This window comes from Puntigrus tetrazona, chromosome 1 (genome assembly GCF_018831695.1).
Source record: "Puntigrus tetrazona isolate hp1 chromosome 1, ASM1883169v1, whole genome shotgun sequence".
Taxonomy (NCBI): Eukaryota; Metazoa; Chordata; class Actinopteri; order Cypriniformes; family Cyprinidae; genus Puntigrus; species Puntigrus tetrazona.
In genome coordinates, this window is record NC_056699.1 from 25,845,946 (window position 1) to 25,864,699 (window position 18,754).

General features: G+C 38.6%; 1 protein-coding gene across 1 annotated transcript; it reads right to left on the minus strand.

Annotated features, from left to right (window-relative positions):
• Positions 1-11,692: 11,692 nt before the first annotated feature.
• On the minus strand, positions 11,693-17,842 carry patl1 (PAT1 homolog 1, processing body mRNA decay factor). The gene is given in 28 exon segments (XM_043245059.1): positions 11,693-11,824; positions 11,936-12,034; positions 12,036-12,062; positions 12,183-12,260; positions 12,262-12,343; positions 13,253-13,398; positions 13,567-13,626; positions 13,841-13,855; positions 13,857-13,939; positions 14,075-14,189; positions 14,300-14,450; positions 14,535-14,572; positions 14,575-14,610; positions 14,612-14,712; positions 14,715-14,739; positions 14,850-14,936; positions 15,261-15,311; positions 15,313-15,354; positions 15,565-15,605; positions 15,608-15,667; positions 15,670-15,760; positions 15,847-15,921; positions 16,169-16,185; positions 16,188-16,371; positions 16,373-16,415; positions 16,417-16,576; positions 16,884-16,983; positions 17,694-17,842. Coding segments are annotated over 28 exon segments (2,154 nt in total). The 5' UTR covers positions 17,709-17,842.
• Between the last annotated feature and the right edge of the window lie 912 nt (positions 17,843-18,754).

The following is an 18,754-nucleotide window of genomic DNA, read 5'->3' on the forward strand; positions in this document are numbered from 1 at the left end:
AGTCTTATTTATTTATGATTTTTTTGTTTTCTAGACGCAGAATGCCCGACCGAGAACTCTGAACGAACTGGCCCATCTGAGAGAGGACCGGGTTCGGTCAGCCGTACCAGACACGGTCTGATTCTGCTCTGGTGGTTTGCTGATGAATGCATTGAGATCGACGACGACGGCAATATGATCGCACTGTGCGACCCAAAAAACAAAGCTTTTGGTTTCCATCCGTTTCCATAACTCAGAAGAAATTCTTCCCTACAACTGGCCAGTATTATGAAATCGGGTAACCTGCACCGACCGGAGCGATGCCCTAATTATGTTACCAGAATTACAACCCTGATACGCTGCGAGAGCAACGACCGCCGCGTCGTTGTTTCGGTCAAATCAAGACGGAATAAAACCTCTTTTTCAGATATTTATGTGACGCATCATTTAGGTCAGGCCGCCTTCAGGGGACGCCACCTTCCGGATCAGTCAAGGCCTGGTTAGGATCATTCAGAACAAGGACTGGTCGGACTTCATCAGAGAGGTGAAGGTCCGTTGAGCTCGTGTTACGTGTGCTCCCTCATCACGCTTCAGATCAAACGTTCCTCTTCTTCTGAAATAAAAGCAAGTGTCTTCCTGGAAACAAAGGCACTGATAGATTTACATGTACATTCAGTCTAGGACCAGGCAATCGGGGTTAATGTATAATGCATTGTGTTTCTGTCTTTTACTTTTACTCTTATTATTCTTATTATTAATTGTCTATTTCACAGCACATAACATAACATTGGGTTTATAAATATGCATGTTGGTTAGTTTCTTGTAAAGCAACTTGGGTGATGCATTTCTGAAAAGGGTGTTGAAACCTAAGCGAATAGTCTGTAGTAGACAGGCTCATGCTGTTTTTATCTTAATTGTGAAATGTAAAATCGTCAGCAGTACTCCCATGAATCTTTTTTACTTGTGACTAAAATAGCGACTGCAGAGAATAATGGGCGGGTCAACTAACAATCTTCCATTGAAGTACGCTTTTTCACAGCCTCGTGTTTATAATTGAGCTCTTTGAGCGGTGATTCTACCTCAAAAGCCGTGTTCATACATACATACATAATAAACTTCTGTTGGTCACAGGTTTATGGAATAATCAACGACGCTTCTTGTAATATATAATCTATTTATAGTGCAATTATTTCCAGCATAATAGACGTATTATAATTCACGAGGTGTCACTACAGAATAGCTGTCTCGTTGTCATCAATATTTTAGAAACTGCGATAATAACATATTGCATTACAAGAGACCAACCCTTCATTTGAAACATTGCTGTAGCATTTAAGTATATTATGGTTATCTAATTTTAATGATGTTGGGTGATAAACTGGTTTGTAACGTAATCTAATCTATACACACACACACACACACACACACACTTATTCTTTTATTTTCAGCGCATATTCTGGCGTCTAATGAAAGCAACAAGCAGAAATGTTAATAACTACTGCTTTATGATTCCTGTGGCATAACTAATAGCAAGCTTTTCTCATGCTTTAAAATCAATTCATCTATGAACTGCAGATTTTCCTTGCTCTTGAAGAATTGCTTGAGAAGTGGCTTATTAAAGTGAGCGTGCGATAAATATGGGTCGGAGTCTTTGATTGGGTGAGCTCTGTTTGCCAAACAAATATCTATGCTTCTCTCAGAAACAGGAGGCGAACAAACGTTAGTTTCTGTTTACAAACTATAGCCTGACTCGCACAAAGAGGAGTCAGTGTGTAAATTCTCCCATCACGTTAGTAAGGTAAGTTTGATTCATTTCATCATGTGTTTATGTGACACAATCCACTTCACTATTTGATGTTTAGCTGCTAAACTAATTTCTGAGGAGGAAAGCAGGGATCTGCGGTGAAGGAAAAACCCTGGGCACAGAGTCTCTTCCTGGACAACCATAAAGCAGCTTCTTTTAATATAACAAAATTATATGTGCGTGCAAACTTATTATTGTATAAACAATTTTTTTGTTAAAGAACATACTTACCAGAAATGTAGTACAGGAGCAGCCTGGAATTATCCCAGATTACGTTATATTCCCGATCAAAGTGTGACAGCAATTAATCTTTGTGGCCTCTCATCTGTGTATATGATGAATATAATATATACTTGTTGAATGGCGTTAGTAAAATAAATCAACTTTTGATACTATTCTAATTATATGCCCAGAACCTGCATATCCTGAATGTCAAAACTGTAGCAACAAAAATGAAACATATTCACATGCCAAAAATATATTTTCATGTCCTGTTTTGGAAGTGTCACAGAATGACTGAACACCTTAGTACAAATCACTGATGTTTTTAGCGATGAGTTTTTGACTCAGGATTGAGTTTAAAGTCAGATGTTCAGCTGAGAATTTAGGAGTTAGCTACGCAGACAAATTGATTCTACTCAATCAATCTTTTTTTTAACCTCGCCTTATACAGAGGCATTGTGAAGTTATAATAGAAAGAGTCCCTTCCAAACTGTTGCTATGAAATTAGAAACTACAAGTCCTAGAATATCATGTAGGATTTGCCTAAGATATTACAAGTAATTAAATGTGTTCATTAAAGAACAGACAGTATATCTGAGGTAGTGTGCATTCATATCAAATCTACTACAATTATATCAGAGATTTAGACTTGACATATTGAATAAATTGTCACAGCCTTTGTGCTATTAAATTATCCACTCTCCATTTGTATATTTCGTTCAAAATCTTTGCAGGTCACAGTAATTCCAGTCTGTTTCTTACTTTTTCTTCTTCCAGCATCATTGTCAGAACATGGTAGAGAACCTGAAGAATCAGCTAGTCACAGGGCAGAAAGCCGGTTTGCATTCGGCCTCACTCCGAACAGCCTGAACCTGTTGTAGTGGATTCGCTCATGAATCGTTGAGTTAATTTCAATGGTCGTCTTTGATTGCACTGTCACGACCCTACAAAGGAGATTTTAGTTTCCACCGATTCTATAATGGTGATAGACTTCTTCCTTACAGTGAACAATACTATGAATAGACAGCCCCTGAGCCCCTCTGACTCACTGCCTGGTTATGTGACTGAGAATTACACTGGATATTCAGACTGGCATCATCGACTCGGTGTGGAGAAGATTTGAGAGCGTTTACGTGGCGCCAGCCTGGATCAGTAGTTTTGCACCCAGAATCCACACCTATTACACGTGCCTCGATCCTGAAGGACATTAAAAGGTTGAACAGTGCAAACTCCCTCATGAATCTTTCAATTTAAAAGCATCTGTGCATGATTTAGTTAATGATTTTCCATAATAAAACTGAAGAAAGCTTACTGAACCTGAGAACATCTAGCCCCTTCTGAGTGCAGTCAATGAGAAACCCCGTGCACAGTGCTGCGAAACAGGCTGTTCATGCGCGAGGACAGGAAGTAAATCTTTCGGATGAAGACATCAAAATGCTACATTTTCCCAACTTAACGATTTATTTCCATTGGACAAAATAGTAGTGAACATGAACATAATAAACCCAGTAGCTGTGCTCAAAAACATATCCACCTAACTTATTATTTTAAACAGTTAACAATTTAACAAATTTTTAAGTTGGATTTTTTACAATGGAGAAAATATGAATGACAGTATCAGGCGTATTTCCATCAAACTTCTATAAGATCACAGTTTATGCGTCACTGCTATACAGGGTCAAAGGTCACACCAATCTTGCTGGGATATTTACTTGCGTGCTGCACTATTTTTACACTGCTGCTCTTATTTTTGCTTTAAAATTCTGGCTTTCAATAAATACAAACTGTGTTTTCTACCGTTCCAGATAGAACAGAATTTGAATACAATGCGTCACGTGACATTAAATTTTAATCTTGACGCCAGTTTCTTTCAGTAAGTCCTACTATTATAGAAAAATAAATCTTCAGCACTGTGTGTGTGTGTGTGTGTGTGTGTGCGCTAGTTTTGTGTTACAATTTGGGATTGGTTTATGAGGACAGGTACCCCCATAATGCAAAAGGCTGAGAAAAGGGGCTTAGAGAGAAAGTATGGAAGTTTTTGGAAAAAAATGTGGTTTTGAACCTTGACTTGCATAAACACATTGCATTATTAGTGAAGAATGTAATACAGACCCATTATACAGTATAAAGCGCTTTAATGCTAAATCTCATTGTTGCCTGCTAACGTTTCTGCATAAGTTTCTGTTTCAACCATACGTTCTTGGAAACAGAAACACACACCACCTACACACACACACACACGTACAACCTGTAGGTCAACTAACGGCTCGTTTCTGCGCCTCTTGTATAGTTCAGTGACGTATGCACCGTTATCAATGGCACATTTTGGACAAAATACACTTTGTTGCATCTAGCATATCTGTCTATCTCTGTATCTACTGATCAACAGCCTGCTTTTACCCGACAAGAGTCAGCGTTGAGTGGTTTCCAGCTTTAAATGAAACGCCTCATTCTTCAGCGCCAGAGCCAAGTACATTCCTGCACAATAGCGCCGATAACAGCTTTACAATTTATCGAAGAAAATAAAAGGTACAGTTTGGTTTCGTCTCTGTAAAACAAATCTTTAAGACACATTCGGTTGTTTTCTGTTGTTTGTGAACTTGCGCTTTTGCCATTTAAACTTTGCAAATGTATATTTCCCATCAGCATTTCTCTTCCGCACACTTTTCAGTGAAGCTCTCTTTGAGACCACATTTTGATTTTAAACATCTCACCGGGACCTCAGGCGCCAGTCTTTCTGCTGCAGACATCAGTAAGTGAATAAGATCAGAATAGAAAAAACTGAACTTTTTAAAATCGGTTCTTTTGTTGATATGTTTTTGTTATTGTATATTTTCTTACCAAGACAGTCATTTAGGTCCCATTTATATTAAGTGGTCCTAACACATACATATTGCATAGTGACTAGATGCATGCGTGATGTAAAAAGCAAACATCGGTATATAGTGTCTATAGCAAGTACACACTTATGTAACAATCCTCAGAATGGAAACAAATGTTACAGGCTTTATATGCCTGTAAGTACTGTAACAGGTGTTACCTGTTGGCTGCACTTTATATTAGAAATTGGCCTCCAAATGCTCGTTCTTACATCCAAAAATAAGCACTTGAGGGTGGGATCTGGGTGAGGTTAGGAATTAGTTTGGTGGTATGGGTAGGTTAAAGTGCTTGAGGATAAGTCAGCAGTGTAACTGATTACAGATGTAATTACATAGATATTATTAAAGTGTACAATGTAAACATGCACAACAAAGGCATTATATCAAATGATTGAATTTGAAGTAAGTACATATTAGGTGAGGCCAGCTAATGAAGTGGGACCAAACATTTTGTATTTTATTACAATCTATTACTTCCCACATATAGTGAGTTGCTACATCACATTACAGTTACACAAATATTAGCGTATGTTTCAATGTGTACTTGCTATAGTTATATATTGTGTACACATCTAATAATCACTATATAGGTAATGAGACCACTTTATTATAAAGTGTATATTGAGCATAAAATGTGTCTTTTTGTCAACAGGTTAGCAAGAACATAGTGAGAACCCTAGAGAATCTGTCTGATCGAGACAGGCCGGTTTGATCGGCCTTCTCGGGAACACAGTCTGAACCTGTTGTAGTGGTTGTCATGAACTCACGTTCAGATTGACTCTAATTGCATTATGACTGCACTGTGCGACCCTGAATGGAGATTTGGTTTCCACCGATTCTATAATGGTGATGGACTTCTTCCTTACAATGAATAATACTATGAGTGACAACCTGAGCCCCCCTCTAGCTCTACTGAATTATGTGACGACATCACACGGATGATGCGCAAGGCGAGCAGCAACACAGATCGCATCATTTGTCTCCTTTGGCAGTGTGGAGAAGGTTAGGAAGCGTTCGTGGCGCAGCACTGCGGATCAGGTGCATGACCAGAATCACACCTATTACGTGTATCGATCTCCTGAAAGGACATTAAAAATGAACCTTAAAAACTTCACTGCAGAGAGAATGCTAAAATAATCAATCATCAATGTCAGATAGATCCTGCCGAGATAGATTTTCTTAAAATTCCAACCATACATTCCACGCTCCACGTCACTTCAGTCCTGCAGGGTCAAAGGTCACAATCCCTATGAGGGTTGGGGATGCCATGAATAAATCCACGCATTCATTGCTTTTTCAATATTGTAGTTTGCATCTTTCTCTTAAAATGGCGAACTAAGTGTGGCTAAAAGCGTATTAATTTTTCTTACGAATTTGATTGCGACTTTGAATCATGTAAATGCTTGACTTTTATGTATTTACATTAGTCTATTTTTGTTTTGAACAGTCACGCAATCATACTAAATATGATGAATGAATGTTGGGATGTACCAAATGCAGACCTTCGGTTGATATTAAAGTCAGCAAACGTGATTGTGATGTTGGTCGTGGTTGTCATATTTCAACTAATTCATTATAAGCTCGAAAGAACTGCGGCTTCTGTTTGTGAGATGAATACAGATTCGATAATACGCTTTAAAATTAATTTTAAAGGCTAAAATGTGATTTATCATTTTGCAGTAATTTATCTATTAAACCAATAGCCTGTTACTCAGCCTTACGTTGACATTCATGAGTCTTGGCTGTTTAGATGCAGAGAACATTCACTGAAAGTTCTTCTCGGAGTACAAAACAAGTCAGTTTCAGTTTCCAGACACAAAAGCAGTTTGACCTCTTATAAACTCTGTTAACAGTGAGCAGGCTTGCTGAAACTGCTCGAGACAGACCTCAGATGCATTCATACCACTGTTTTATTTTTCTAAAATCTATTTTTTTAGTAAGTTCTCTGTAATTCTGCAGTCCGTTAGAAGCTATTCTCCTGTACAGCATATGGAATCTCAAACCTTTGCAGTCACAGATCTTATTTTCTGCAGTATCTATTGGAACAATCCAGTAAGTGATGTAACCAGGGTGATGCTAACCACTGAGTAAGTCTACAAAAATGTAGCATAATCTCTTCATAGTACAGTAAGTTCAATGGTAGAAGTATGGTGCTGAGCGTTACTACAGAATAGTCCTATTTAACAGCCCGATACATATATGAAGCATTAGAAAGATAAATTCCTCATGGATGAAGAACATCACTTATAACACTCTCTGTATACTGTTAAATGCTTTAGTATTACTTTTGTATATATTTGATGATGTTTTTAGCTAAACTTCAGCTAGTTGCGGCTAGCACATGGACATTAATTGTTTTGAAGGACACACCACATTATCGTATTGATCTGGTTCAGTCTGTTTCATTTACATCTTCAAACCACACAACGTCACTGCAAAAAGAGTAATAAGCACGTTCTCACGCTTCCTTTGCTAGACCGATTTATTCACATTTGAAAAAGCATTTGGGTTGTTTGTTTTTATATTGTGTTAATGTTAAGCGTAAACATTTTCTCATCTCTGTAGTCATTGGCTTGGAAAATTCAGTTTGAAAATTACGTTTGATTTTTAGCTTTGTCATTCTTTATTGAATGCTTTATTACGTTTCGAGTGCAGATCTGATCTATTCCTGTATTTTTATTTATACTTCACTGGCCGTCCATCGTAATTATGCGACTCTGGACGAACTGTCCCAGCTCAAACAATCAGACTTGGTCAGCACGCAGCCAAGACAAGCCTAGGCCTGCTGTACTGGTTAAACAGGAATATATCAGTAAAATTAGCGGAAGGTTGTTTCCTCCTACAGTCCTGAAGATGGAGACTTTTGGCTTTACAGGTATTATAACAGAATTAGAGATGATGATGACCGCTCTTGCCCAGTAGGAATCTCCATGCACTGCGAGGTGGGCAACCTGGACCTTTCGAGCAGACAAGCTCACGGGTTATGAAAGTGAGTTACAGCCCAGCGATCCTGGCAGCAACAAGGATGGCATTGTGTGTGTGTCAGGGCTTCAGCCCAGGAGGTGTGACATGTTTGAACACAGCGATCAGAAACAATTTGACAGCAGCAGAGCGTGCGTGAGCCGCAGGCTCTCAGTCCATCAGGAACATGAGCAATCCAAAGCAGTATCTCACGAAAAGACCTTAACCTCAAAGAAGGGCGTCATGTTTGGAAGCAGGGCATGCTGTGAGCAGCGCCTGAAAACTCCTGGTAATTATACTATCCTTTAGATATAAAGCTGCTTACCATTAACAATCTCTCTTTCACCCAATATCTGCGATTATTCATAAACACTAAAGCATCCGTTATTGGTGGGTGAGCCTCAAAACTTTGAATAATCATTTGTATCAGTTTGACTATGGATTATATGTTCATCAAAATGCATTAAACCAGCTTTAACCAAACGTTTACTGCAAGTAGTCGATCTCAGTTTCCCAACACCACCATTCATGATGTCTCCTATGGGGATCCATTTTTAGTTGCTTTTGTGGCGAGTTGGATCGATCATCTTTGAAATGATTCGCTTGCAAACTGTGGCACAAATCTACTCTTTCATTTTTCTTAGGCCCTCGAGAAAACAGGTTGAAGACAGGTGCCAACCAATCTTCGCGTTCAAGTATTACAGATGAAATGGTAACCCGACCACGACCATCATAAAAGACTTTTCTGATTTTTGTTCATCGTGTACTTCTATTTGCCATGTGTCTATTAAGCAACAAACAGAAGCGTTAATAACTACTAATTGTATGATTCATGGCTAATTCAAAGGTATCCCAAGCAATATACTATATATCATCATAGGAATGAAATGAGGACTGTGATTGTTGTTATGCCAAAATAAACCCCTATTTCTTATTGAAATAAGATATATTTATTTAAACCAAGCTGCATATAAACGATTAATATTACATAACCATGTTGCGCATTAAATTTCTTTTGAAGAGTATATATTGAAAAATATAAAATAATAAATGACTGTTTGAAATTAAAACTTCAAGATCAGGTTTTCATTAAAGCCAGCTAAGATCAACACTAACACAATCTTGTATATTGAAGTTTAATTTCATGTATCATCATGTCAGATATTTAAAATGAAAATACCTTTGTTCTTCCTTCATTTAAACTCACAGACACTTGCACAGTGCTCTTTTGCAAACATATCAAGCTGCAGTGTAAGAGAAAATTAAGATATTAATGTATGAAATTCTCCTCAAATCTGTCGTCTATAAATGAGTCGGATGTTGTCATGATGGGGCAAGTTTCACAGAAACCTCGCCACATGCGCTCCTTCCTGCTCTTTTGTGATTGACCTAATGGAGAGCTAAAATACATATACCTGATTGCCTTTGATGACAAACCTATGGACAACGGTTATTACCATTTAAACATTATTCTTATCTGTGTGATTCTTATAACGAGAAAGGAGAAAGTGGCGGGCCTCACCCTCCCAATACATATCACGTAAAACTGCTCATTCACAAATACATTAACAGTCAGTCTCTCAACAACTGCCATATTTGATCACTTCTACCTGGACAGGGCTGTGATCCTGAAAGAAAATTAAAAAACAAGACAATCTCAGTAAAAGGCCTAAATAGCTGGATCTCTTCCTTTATTTAGATTACTTGCTCATATCTATTTTATACTAAAAACAAAAATCAAACACTTTGTCCAAATCATTCCAGACACAGTAGATACTGAATACTCGTCATGCATTTGTTTGAGAGATTATACGTTTTGCAAAACTGATTACTTTTAAGTATATTATAATATACAAATGAATAACTAACACTGGATATGCACAATATGTTGCTTGATCTAAAATAAGAGTATAATTTTTGCATATGTATAAATGTGTATAAATAAATAAAAATATTAAACTGCTTTTTGTACTTTTATTATTTATATTATTTTATTTTTATTATTATTATTAATAATAATAATAATAATTGTGATTTATCTAAAAAATAAAGACAAATATTTTTTTTTTGTTTTGTTTTTACATAATCATATAAAGTAGTGCTGTCAAACAATTACATCCAAAATAAAAGTTTCTTTTAGATAATATACATGTATATTATGCATATATAAATACACGTGATGCATCGTATATATTATATACTTATGAGAGGCGATCGATTGACAGCACTTCTAATAAGTAAAAATGTAATGCCAAATTTTATTTTATAATATGTACATAATTCTTTTACACAAATATACACATGTAAATATAGGAGCTCAACATTTGAAAAAATTAATAAAAGTTGTTTCTAAGGCAGGAAAGCATTTTGGTTTCAGGGTGGAAAGAAAACTTTCTTTTGATCCACTTCACATGTTGCCTACTGTATATCCTCTCAAATCCCGAATAGTTCATAAATGCGGATGGGCTCTATCGTCTATAGTTTTAGAGGACACACTCACTGTAGCTTCTCCTGCAGGAGCTCGAGTCTCTGGCGGTCCACGACGAGAGAACAGGGACACTAGGTTTGGGAGGAGTAAACAGAGGCGATGAAAGAGCAGAGGACGGGACTTTCAACAGCTCCCTCACGTCACAGAGAACACCAACTCAGTCCTGGGAAAACAGAAACGAAACAAACACTGGTATGATGAACAGGACAAATTGATCATTAGGGCTGGTTATAAATATATTGGTATCTTTAATTCGACTCATTTTATGAAACAATATAGATTTTTAAAGGAATAGTTCACTCCAAAAAACCCACTGTAGAGTGGATCCAAATCTGTATGAGTTGTTCTGCCGAACACAAAAGGAAGATATTTTGAAGAAAGTTTGCTTAATCAGTTGTTTTTGGTCACCACTGACTTCCATAGTATTTCTTCCTCCTACTATTGAAGTCAATGGTGACCTGACAAAACTTTTCTTCAAAAATCTCTTTGTGTTCAATCATTTTTTATGTATTTTGTAATAACCACTCAAATTTCTATATTGATTTTTTTTTACTGAAATAGATATTAAATCAGGGTTAAAGCAAACAAAACACACACAGGGTGATCTGGGCAAACAAAACGTTTTTTCCATGGATATATGATAGACCTGAAGGAAGTTGTACTTGGAAAATTTTGAGGTGACAAACATTTATTTAACAAGACTTTATTTAGATATATTTATATAATAATGGGATGATCGCAGTCCCAAATAAAATATTAAGACCAACATGGTTTATTGTTAATTACATGATTTCACTAAAATAAATCTAATGTGCCTGTATTATTAAAAAAAAAAAAAAAAAAAAAAGAGAAAAGCCAGCTGAAGACAACATGGTGATGTTATATGTGATTCAACAACATTTAAATCCATTTAATTTTAATGTTTGGTCACATGCAAAGTCAGAAACTTATTTACAATTCGCGATGTACAATCGATCACGTAATTAAAAATATTTATAAGGTTTAGAAACAATTTAGGTTACAAATCTAAGTGAGACGACAGTTTTCCCAGACAAACAAACTTTAAGCTCTGGTAATTGTAAAGTTTTTAATAAAACTTCATTATGTATAAATAGGCAGTTGTATAGCCTACTAAAAATTTAATAAAGTCAGCGTTAACCTTCAATATTATAGTAATGTAGTACCAACTGACTATTTACACCATTAGTTCAGAGACATGTTTTAGCATATGTACCCGATATAGATAAATAATCAGTATTTAATTAATTAAAAGCTTGTGAATGAGAATTGAATGAAATAAAATGATTACATTTGTGTCGAAAACCAGCCTGCGAATCATGATGAAACACTCCACCACTTTCACACAAGCATGGCTGCAGGGGAAATAAAACGTGCTCTGCAGCGGTTATCATCCATGAGCTGACAGTTGGGATCGGAGCTCTGCATCCTCTCTCCTTCGCTCAGAATCAGATAGAGCAGCGTCACGCCAAACTGACAAACACAACACATACATCACCGAATTATTATCGGTTTAGCTCCACAAAAAGCTAGAGGAGACCGTGCATGTTTGCCATTAAAAAATTAATAATTTGACAGCGATACCTTATTTTGCAGCACAAGGGGAAGCTGTCCTTCACTGCCCTGCAGCTCCTGAAGGAGATCAGTGAGGGAGGTACTCGACATGGACTGGATTACTGCCGCCCACTGGCTCTACCAACCAACACAGTACCTATGAGAGAGAAAGCTCAGCTCAAAGCGGACTCCTTTCTCCTACTGCTGACCAAACTACAAAACGTCTCGGCATCTTCACTGAAAGCGTCACGGAGAGCCCTCAATTCCGTGACTGTACCTGGTCTTGTTTGTCTTTCTTGGCCAGAGCTGGAAGGTTCCTGGCTATTCCCATGACAACAGTGGCAGCCTGTGTCTCGCGGCAGGAAGGGGAGGAGTCTGGAGATGAGGCGCTTACGCACACGCACAGACATGATCATCAAGCACTGCTCATCGCTCATTCTGCAGAAAGGTGTAAAATAGGTCCGTTACAGTCACAAAGCTTCTAGTAGTTCATACCAATGAGTAATTACTCACAGTTCTTCACTACAGCACAAAATTATGCAGTATATTTAAATAAAATAATAATCAGATAGGTCCTTCAAGGTATCTTGGAGGAGTAAGGTGTCCAAGAAGCAACATCTAGCTACTGAGGTGCCTCATGGCTCAGTTCTTGGACCACTTCTCTTTAGGGCAGCAACAACCAATAATCACTTTCTATATAATGAAAATAATTGTAATGATTCTCCTCATCAATTAGTCTGGTTTGCCCACAGTGAAATCACAGCAAACGAAGTAAAAAATTATTTTTATTATCTTTATCATTTTAATTTTTCCATGTAGAAGATTTAAGCCATGTTTACTATACATATTTGTATTTTCTCTTTGTTATGACAGGCGCATCTAATTCTTTTCATAGCGCTCAGCTTGCATGTTCGTTTGAAGGACATTAGACAGAACGGGAAGTGTGATTATCAGCCCTACTTCTCTTCTCGGCCTACATGGCATCACTAGATTCGGTCATTCAGAAAACGCTTTCAGATCACTGCTATGCTGATGATCCGGTGATAGGAAGAGAAGCATCTTTGTTCAGCACACCATCATTCTGTTTACTTTGGGCTTATTATTTGGTTCACAGCTCTCTCAGCATAGTGATGAACCGGTCTGTTACCTTTGTGGCTCTTCAAGAGATAGAGAGAGATAGAGAGATAGAGAGAGGGGAACTGAACGTGGATTATTTTTGTTAAATTTTGATTGCTGCTATTGTTCCCATTTTGAAGTTGCATCCGTTAAATTATATAAACGTTAAAACTTTCTCAACCAGGCTAATTCATGTGCCAGTACTGCGTGGCTCTTTCAGTCCCACTCACCCGATCGTCCCACTCTTTTTCTCGGAGGGAGTTGTAGAGCTGCAGCGTGTGAGTTTTATGCTGTTCTAGCAGGGCATCTCTTTGGTGCTCAGGGGTCTGCAAGAACTTCTTCTCAAAGTCTTGCACTTCTAATAATAGACTGTACATCTGCATAACAAAATATATAGGTTATAACTGTATCACAAACTATACTGCATGCTATAGTGTATTTATTAGAACACTTAAATTACAGGACTTAACAATAACTTTGTCTAAACTGTATATGAAGTTGTGACCATTAAAATATATATAAATAATCAGAATAAAAATACTTACCTTCTCCACAGTGTAAAGGATTTGCCGTCTTTTGTTCCACACTTGCTTTTCTCTTTTTTCCTGCAAGATGACAAAAAGAACATTGGTAAGGTATTAAAATGGTACCGTAATAAGCATCTTTTGGATAAACTCTTTAAGAAAAATGAATTACTAGTACCAGAAAGAATATGTTGAGGCTTTTTTTGCATGGGTTCACTCATAAGCACCCAAAAACAACTTCATAAGTGGTTTTAAAAAAATTCTATGTAAAAGAGTGAGTGAACGGTGTGCTGACCTCATCATCACTACGAAGTTGTCACCACGGCATCAATCATTTTCCTTGGATTGTTCACACTGGAGACGGTGAGCTTTCCTAACGAGGCGACAAACTGCACTGTGAAACAAACAAAGTATTAGTCCATTGAAACAGACCTGACAGAAATGCACAATGAAATAGCCATCAACCAAATAAGTTTTGTCAGCAAAATATTCAATTTTGGTTTGGTATGCCATGTGTTTTTCTTTTTACCTGGCCGATAGGTGTGCTCCAGTTTAGCCACTTGAGGAGTGATGAGTTTGGTGGTGTGCTCCTTCCTGTTGTCTCTGTCCCGCTCTTGACGCTTCTCCATTTTTTCATAGTAATTCTGCAAAACAACGAATGAAACGCCATCATTAACATCATCTACCCCCAAAGCTTTAACAAACGTAGCAATGTTTCAGTCCTGGGACGAGTTTGGGTAAAAAGAGTGATCACCTGGTAATAGTAGTCATCCAGATATGGATCGGTGCTTTGAAGCTGCATCATTTGGATTCTCGCTACCCATTCCTTCTCTCTTTGCGTCATCAGATTGCTGTAAGGATCTCTGTTTTTCCTTTCTCCAACACCTCTCCCTCCGACGTGATCGCTGAGAGCACGAGGCATGCAGAAACATTAACACACAGGCACTTCAAAGTGAAGCGTCATTCAGAGAGGGACAGATGGTACACACCCCAAGCCTCTGTTCTGCATCCTCTGGTTGAGCATTCTGGGCGATGCTGTGGGTGGAGGTGGGTGGTGTTGTGTGACGGATGGGGCGTGGTCGAGAGGTGGCCCATGGGGACCCATTCTAGGACCAGACTGCCCGAAGAACGGCCTGAAACCCCCGAGACTTCCCTGTAATAATGGGGAGCTGGACCACGTGAGAACTGACCAACCTGAAGAGTGCGGCACCAGATAGAAAGTTTGTCACGTTTCTATGGTTAGGGACATGGTGGAAGCTCTAGAATATAAAAGACTTATTATCGCTAAGGTATCATTAACTCACCTGAGAGTTGAGAAGTTGGGCTCTCTGTAACTGAGACAGAACAGGACCAACACCAGCAGAGAACGGAGGATGAGACAGCGGTGAATTCTGAGAGCGCAGGGAAAAAATAAATAAAATGTATTAAAAACCAGATTGTTTTCTCTCCCAAAAGCAAGTCAGACATTAGGTGACTTTAAAGAGAGCCTCCTAGTTCATTAGCAAATCAATTAATTTTTTTCAAGATTTAACACCATGTCTGCAACAGTGGCTATATTCATGACAAGAGGTCAAATTTCACAATTCAGTTGTATATCATTCAAAACAATTATATCAAACAGGCGTCAAAGTGTGGAAAATTCTATACTCTTTTTCCCCTGTGTTACAGCACCACCGTCAGGCTGCTGAAGTTGAGTGGACTGATCTGGGACTCACAGTGATGCTGAGGAGGTTGTTGGGGACAGGCGGGAAGGGAGGGGGTAGCGCAGTGGCACAGAGGCTCAATGTGAATGGCTGAAGGGTGATTATTCTGAAGAAGAAGAAAAAAGAAGCAACCAGTCAATTAACTGCTTCAATTCAACATGAATCATTGCATCAACCCAGAATTAAAATATAAAAATGACAAGACAGCACTTTCATATTATTGCTCGTTAGTTCCTAATTGTCCTAAGTCGCTTTGGATAAAAGTATCAGCTAAACGACTAAATGTAAATATATTAAGGGACGATATCTCACCTGCTGACTGTAGAACCTGACTCATGGGCTGTTTCGGAGGCGTTCGATAGGTACAGCCCTTACAGGTGGACTTCCAATCACAGGAGAGCAGGAGCGAGGAGGCGGAACCTTTCTGACAAATCTCGCCCTTCTTCTCTGCTGAGTGCAGGAGGACGATTAGGAAGCCCCACCTCTTTGATAATGGACATAAGCGTTTTGTCCTGAACAGTTTAATAAAGTAGTTTAGAAGAGTACCAAAGAAAGACAACCAAACTTTAGAAAGTTTTTATGTAAACAAGTGCTTCACCTCTTTTTGAGTGACTAGTCCAGAACTAACAGGACTGAAGCCCATATTGTTCTCCCAAATACTGTGAGAGTTTATCTAATGGGGAAAAGAATATTCAGTTGAATATATACTTAGTATTTAAAGTAGTAAGATATATCACAAAGACATTTTTTTCCATTTTACGAACAGGTAACACCATCGCCACACCCTTAAAATACCTGTTTGTTAAAATCACCTGCTGCGGTCCACACCCTTACGATTGCATTTTAGTGGTCGCAAACAGATTTGCAAACTGATCACGTCAATAACGTCTCAACGCAGCGATAGAGACAATCTCACAAACCTGTGGAAGAGGAGCCGCCCTCTGTGCATGAGCTGCTGCTGCTGTTGGTAGCTCAGCAGCAGAGAAGACTGTTCAGCCAATGCTGAGGGCTTAGGAGGCGGACCGGACAGCATCGGAGGAAGCCGGGATCTGTCTGACCTGGCGGTGCCCACTCCGGCGATAGCAGGATCCGAGCCCAAGATGAGCCGAGTCAGCGACTCCGCCCAGGTCACCGCCTCCCGTTCGCTCCATGCCAGGTAAAGCCGGGAGAAGAGGAGGGTCGAGGAGGGCCAAGAGTGGGCATTGCTGCAGCGGGAGGGAGGTCAACGGAGGAGGAGGAGGAGGAGGCGCTCTCCGCTCCATGCACGACGTCCTCGGACCATGCGTCAAGCTCTGCGAGGCGGGCATGCTCCTCCTGCCAATCATCATCTACGGAGGAAAGCGGCTGATGTTACAACCTGATACGACAAAATAGCTTGCCTGTGACGTGAATTTATTTAACATTACCTTTTACTTTTATGGCTCATTTACTATGAGTAAGAATATGAAACTCACACTAGAGGATATTCAGAAAATATGCAATTTTGGCGCACTAGGCAGAATTTAAACCATCCTAACAAACGGTACATGAATAGAAAGCTCATTTATTCAGTTCTCACACAATGTGTGTGTATATAAATGCTTTGTTGGGTAAATTCATATATCCAGATGTAAGGGTGACCGAAAAATAACTTACCGATGGCCCCTGCACCAAAAGTGTCATCATTGAACTGGTCAATTTCATCTTCTTCCTCTACCAACCCTTCCTCCTCCAGGGTGCAGTCATCGTCAAAACCCTACAAAGTAACACAGAAGCAATACTGATCAAATATATGGGTTTTCAACATGCGATAAAAAGTGAGGGGGAACTAATTTAAGCAGGTGGAAAGCAGTGGATGCGATTTAAATACGCTGCTCACCAAAAACTAATGATCTGTGGTAGAGGACGTTCATTTGAATTATTTAAGTCTTACAACAGATGCATCGCTCTTAGAGTTTATACACATTCCCATAACGGAGTACACCGCGTACAGAAAGCTGCAGACAAAATAAACCTTTCATAAAACCCTTTCGCCCTGAAAACACCCTTCTCGTAAGCGACGAAATAAATTAAAAAGCTCGGGAAAGGAAAGTGATCAGAGCGCGTTTACATTGCCCAGGTTAGTTGACGTACTAGCACGGCCTCGCTAGCATGCTAACAAGGCCAAAGCTTTAATATATCACACATCTGGGCCACGCTAAGCTCAAAACAGGGGTATCCGCTAAGGGCATTTGGCTGTTATAGATTTCGCGACGCTTTAACGTCTTGTCCGACGCCAGCATCAGAGGAGACTGACGGTTAGGCCTCACAAACAATTTTAGCTCGCTAACTGTGGTGTCGCACAACAAAGCAGAGATTTTTCCCATCAAAACACGAGGGTCGGCGTCCTAAACAGCACCCGGTAGATTCAATTTCTCCGAAAAGAGCCATTTCGACGCGCACTTCGCGAAGAAAGGCAGCGCTTACCTGGAAATGGAACATGTGTCTGTGTTGAAACGATCTCGTTTGATTCTGCTGCGCGAGACGCCGCGCGCGCTTGACACGGCACGAGATCGCTCGCGCGCGAGCTTAAAGACACGCACACGGCGCGAGTGCGGCGTTTATTAAAAAAGAAAAACACTACAGGAGTTGTGAACATAATTCACGTGTCGTAAAGATTAAGTGGTTTGTTTTGGAATGCAGTTGAACAAAAAAAAATGCGATATAGTAAATCGATTTAAAAATCCCCTTAGGAAAAGAGATCTGTTCACATTCCACTGGGTTTTTTTGACTGGTAAAAATAAGTTATATAACATTATGATGGGAGAATGAGGAAAATAATTAAACCATAGAGCCTAATGGTATTATTACAGCACGCTTCAAAGTACTTACACAGCCATGGGAATACTGTGGTAATTTAATATAATAATGTTATCATAATGGGACATCAGGAAAAGTTATCACAACCTTTTTTAGTTAAAAATGCTGGTTGTCAATGGTTTACAACACAAAAACCAGTTGTGATTCACTTTGATCTAATAACATATTTGTATTTATTTATTGATTTTAATATTACTGTTTTGTGGCAGATGTAAAACAAGTGCAAGTAACCACACGTGCATGCATTCAGATGAGAATCATCTAATTGTGACTCAACAGTGCTATTGGGGCATGCTGTCACATTTTTAAGCAGTTATGTATATCAAGACAAAATGTATAACAATGTAAATATATTGTATAAGCACACTACTAAAATAATGTTATTATGAATTTTGTTTACTGAATCAGGTTCAGTATGTCATTTTGGCAACAGTACAATATATTTCTTCTTACCAAAATGAATATTTCTAAAAACAGTGGACAAACCCAATATTTTTTTGTATATATATAATAATAATTATTATTATTATTATTATTATCATGCTATACATCAGAACAATGCAACATTCACACATAAAGGAACTTTTTAAAAGATGACCGACATTAGTATAATGAAAACAGTTCCAGAGGTCAGTAAAAAATATAATAGACAAAAAAACAATCAATGA